Genomic DNA, 1,861 nt, shown 5'->3' on the forward strand with positions numbered 1-1,861 from the left:
ATAAATTAAAACGTTTATTTGTGTGAATATTTAATTTCAAATTAAAATCTAATCTGGTTTATTTCTCAGATTAAATCATTTCTGTTGGTTTTTTTACTCCTCGTCTTTAACCTGTTGGGTTTTTCAGCGGTTCTGACATCCGGACCAGAACCAGAACCAGAACCAGACCGCAGGTCCAGAACCAGAACCAGAACCAGAACCAGACCGCAGGTCCAGAACCAGAACCAGAACCAGAACCAGAACTAGACCGCTGGTCCAGAACCAGAACCAGACCGCAGGTCCAGTTTAACCAGAACCAGACCGCAGGTCCAGAACATCCTCATCATCATCATCATCATCATCAGCTCCTCTTCAGGTTTAAGATGCAGCAGCATAAATCAGCACAAACATTTTTACACATTATTACAACTTTGTGTAATAAAGTTGAATCTTTTTTTTCCTCAAACATGAAACAGAATATTTTATTTTTAACTTTGGTTTTGTTTTCACAATTTAGAGCAAAGAAACCATAAATAAAACCTTTCAAATCTCTTTGTTACTGTAGTTTCTATAGAAACAGTGGAATGAGCAGGATTTAAATATTTCCCATGAGTCTTTGCTGTTTCCATCCTGGGTCTTTATTTAACCGAGTCAGAAACTTTTCTGACTTTGTCATTTTAGAGCCGATACTGAAAAGTTTAGAAATTAAAAAAAAAGAAAAGAAATAAAGTCGCATCAGATCAGAAGGAGGTTCATGTTCCCATGTTGCTTCTGTGCTAAAGTTTCAAACCGCCTCTTGTCGTTTCCTGCTCTAAGACTTTTGCACAGAATTGTCGTCATAATGAATCAAAAATAACCAGATTTCCTGAAGAGACAGAGAAGGAGCTATGATACATGTGTGGGAGGAGGAGCGGCGTCCCGCAGGGCGCGGCCTTCAGTCCCCGCGGTTCACGATGCTGTCGATGTTTTTCTTGCGTATCCGGATCATCCCCTTCCTGGAGCCTGAAACAGAACCGAGCCGTGAGGATGAGGAGCGGCGAGCTTCGTCTCTGTGCGTCTGGAGACTTTACCCTTGTGGCCTTTGACGCATCGGTGGTAGCAAAGTTTGCGGCTCAGGAAGTTGTTGTGGTTCCCGCCGCAGCCGCTGTAGGAGAAGGCCTGGCAGCGCTTGGTTCCCGGGTTGAAGGCGAAACGCTTGACGGCGGCGCCGCTGCAGCCGCCGCGGTCGACGGGGCCGAAGCAGATCTCTGAGGCGCCCGAGTCTGGAAGACAGGCAGGCGGGTCAGAGTTACGGCGCCTCCACTGGCCGCAGCATGAAGGTGCAGCCACGTGTAAAAAAAACATCGACATTTTGTTTCCTAGAAAAAACCTCGATATTCATCAGGAAGTATCGTAACGTCCACCTGTCACCTGGGTCGCTCACAGCTCGCTTCACCAGAGAGAGAGAGAGAGAGAGATCAGGTCATCAGGCTTCAGGTGTGACGTTAAAAAGGTATTCAGAGCAGGAACTTGCTGCTTTATCTGCTTTATAAACGCATGTCAGCTACAGTTTGAACCGTTTCAACTAAAAGAAACAAGTTTTCTCACCACTTTGATTCATTTTGTCCAGCCAGAGCCAGTGTAACCTGGTTTAACTCTCTTTTATTATAATTACACAAAATGTCTTCTTTTGGTTATTTGTCTTGTTCCTCATCTCGCTGAAACACTCTGTCGTTGTTTTAACCGTGTTACTTTAAGATCGGAAGCCCCTCCCTTTTATTTCTTCTTCTGTGGTATTGTCTTTAAATTGTTTGCGCCCCTTAGCCCCACCCCATTTCACACGTTGTCCCCGCCCCTTTTCACACGTTGTCCCCGCCCCTTTTCACACGTCGTCCCCGCCCCT

At 45.4% G+C, this 1,861-nt stretch overlaps 1 protein-coding gene across 1 annotated transcript in view; it reads right to left on the minus strand.

The window, feature by feature from the left end:
- Positions 1–513: 513 nt before the first annotated feature.
- Positions 514–1,861, minus strand: part of tfpia (tissue factor pathway inhibitor a) — a 27,206-nt gene continuing 25,858 nt past the window's right edge. Inside the window, exons 5-6 of the mRNA XM_008404244.2 lie at positions 1,050–1,241; positions 514–981 (exon numbers count right to left, since the gene is read on the minus strand). Coding sequence (XP_008402466.1) covers positions 914–981; positions 1,050–1,241 — 260 coding nt within the window. The 3' untranslated portion in view covers positions 514–913. The remainder of the gene's footprint in view (positions 982–1,049; positions 1,242–1,861) is intronic.

The sequence above is a fragment of the Poecilia reticulata genome, linkage group LG2 (assembly GCF_000633615.1).
Source record: "Poecilia reticulata strain Guanapo linkage group LG2, Guppy_female_1.0+MT, whole genome shotgun sequence".
Taxonomy (NCBI): domain Eukaryota; kingdom Metazoa; phylum Chordata; class Actinopteri; order Cyprinodontiformes; family Poeciliidae; genus Poecilia; species Poecilia reticulata.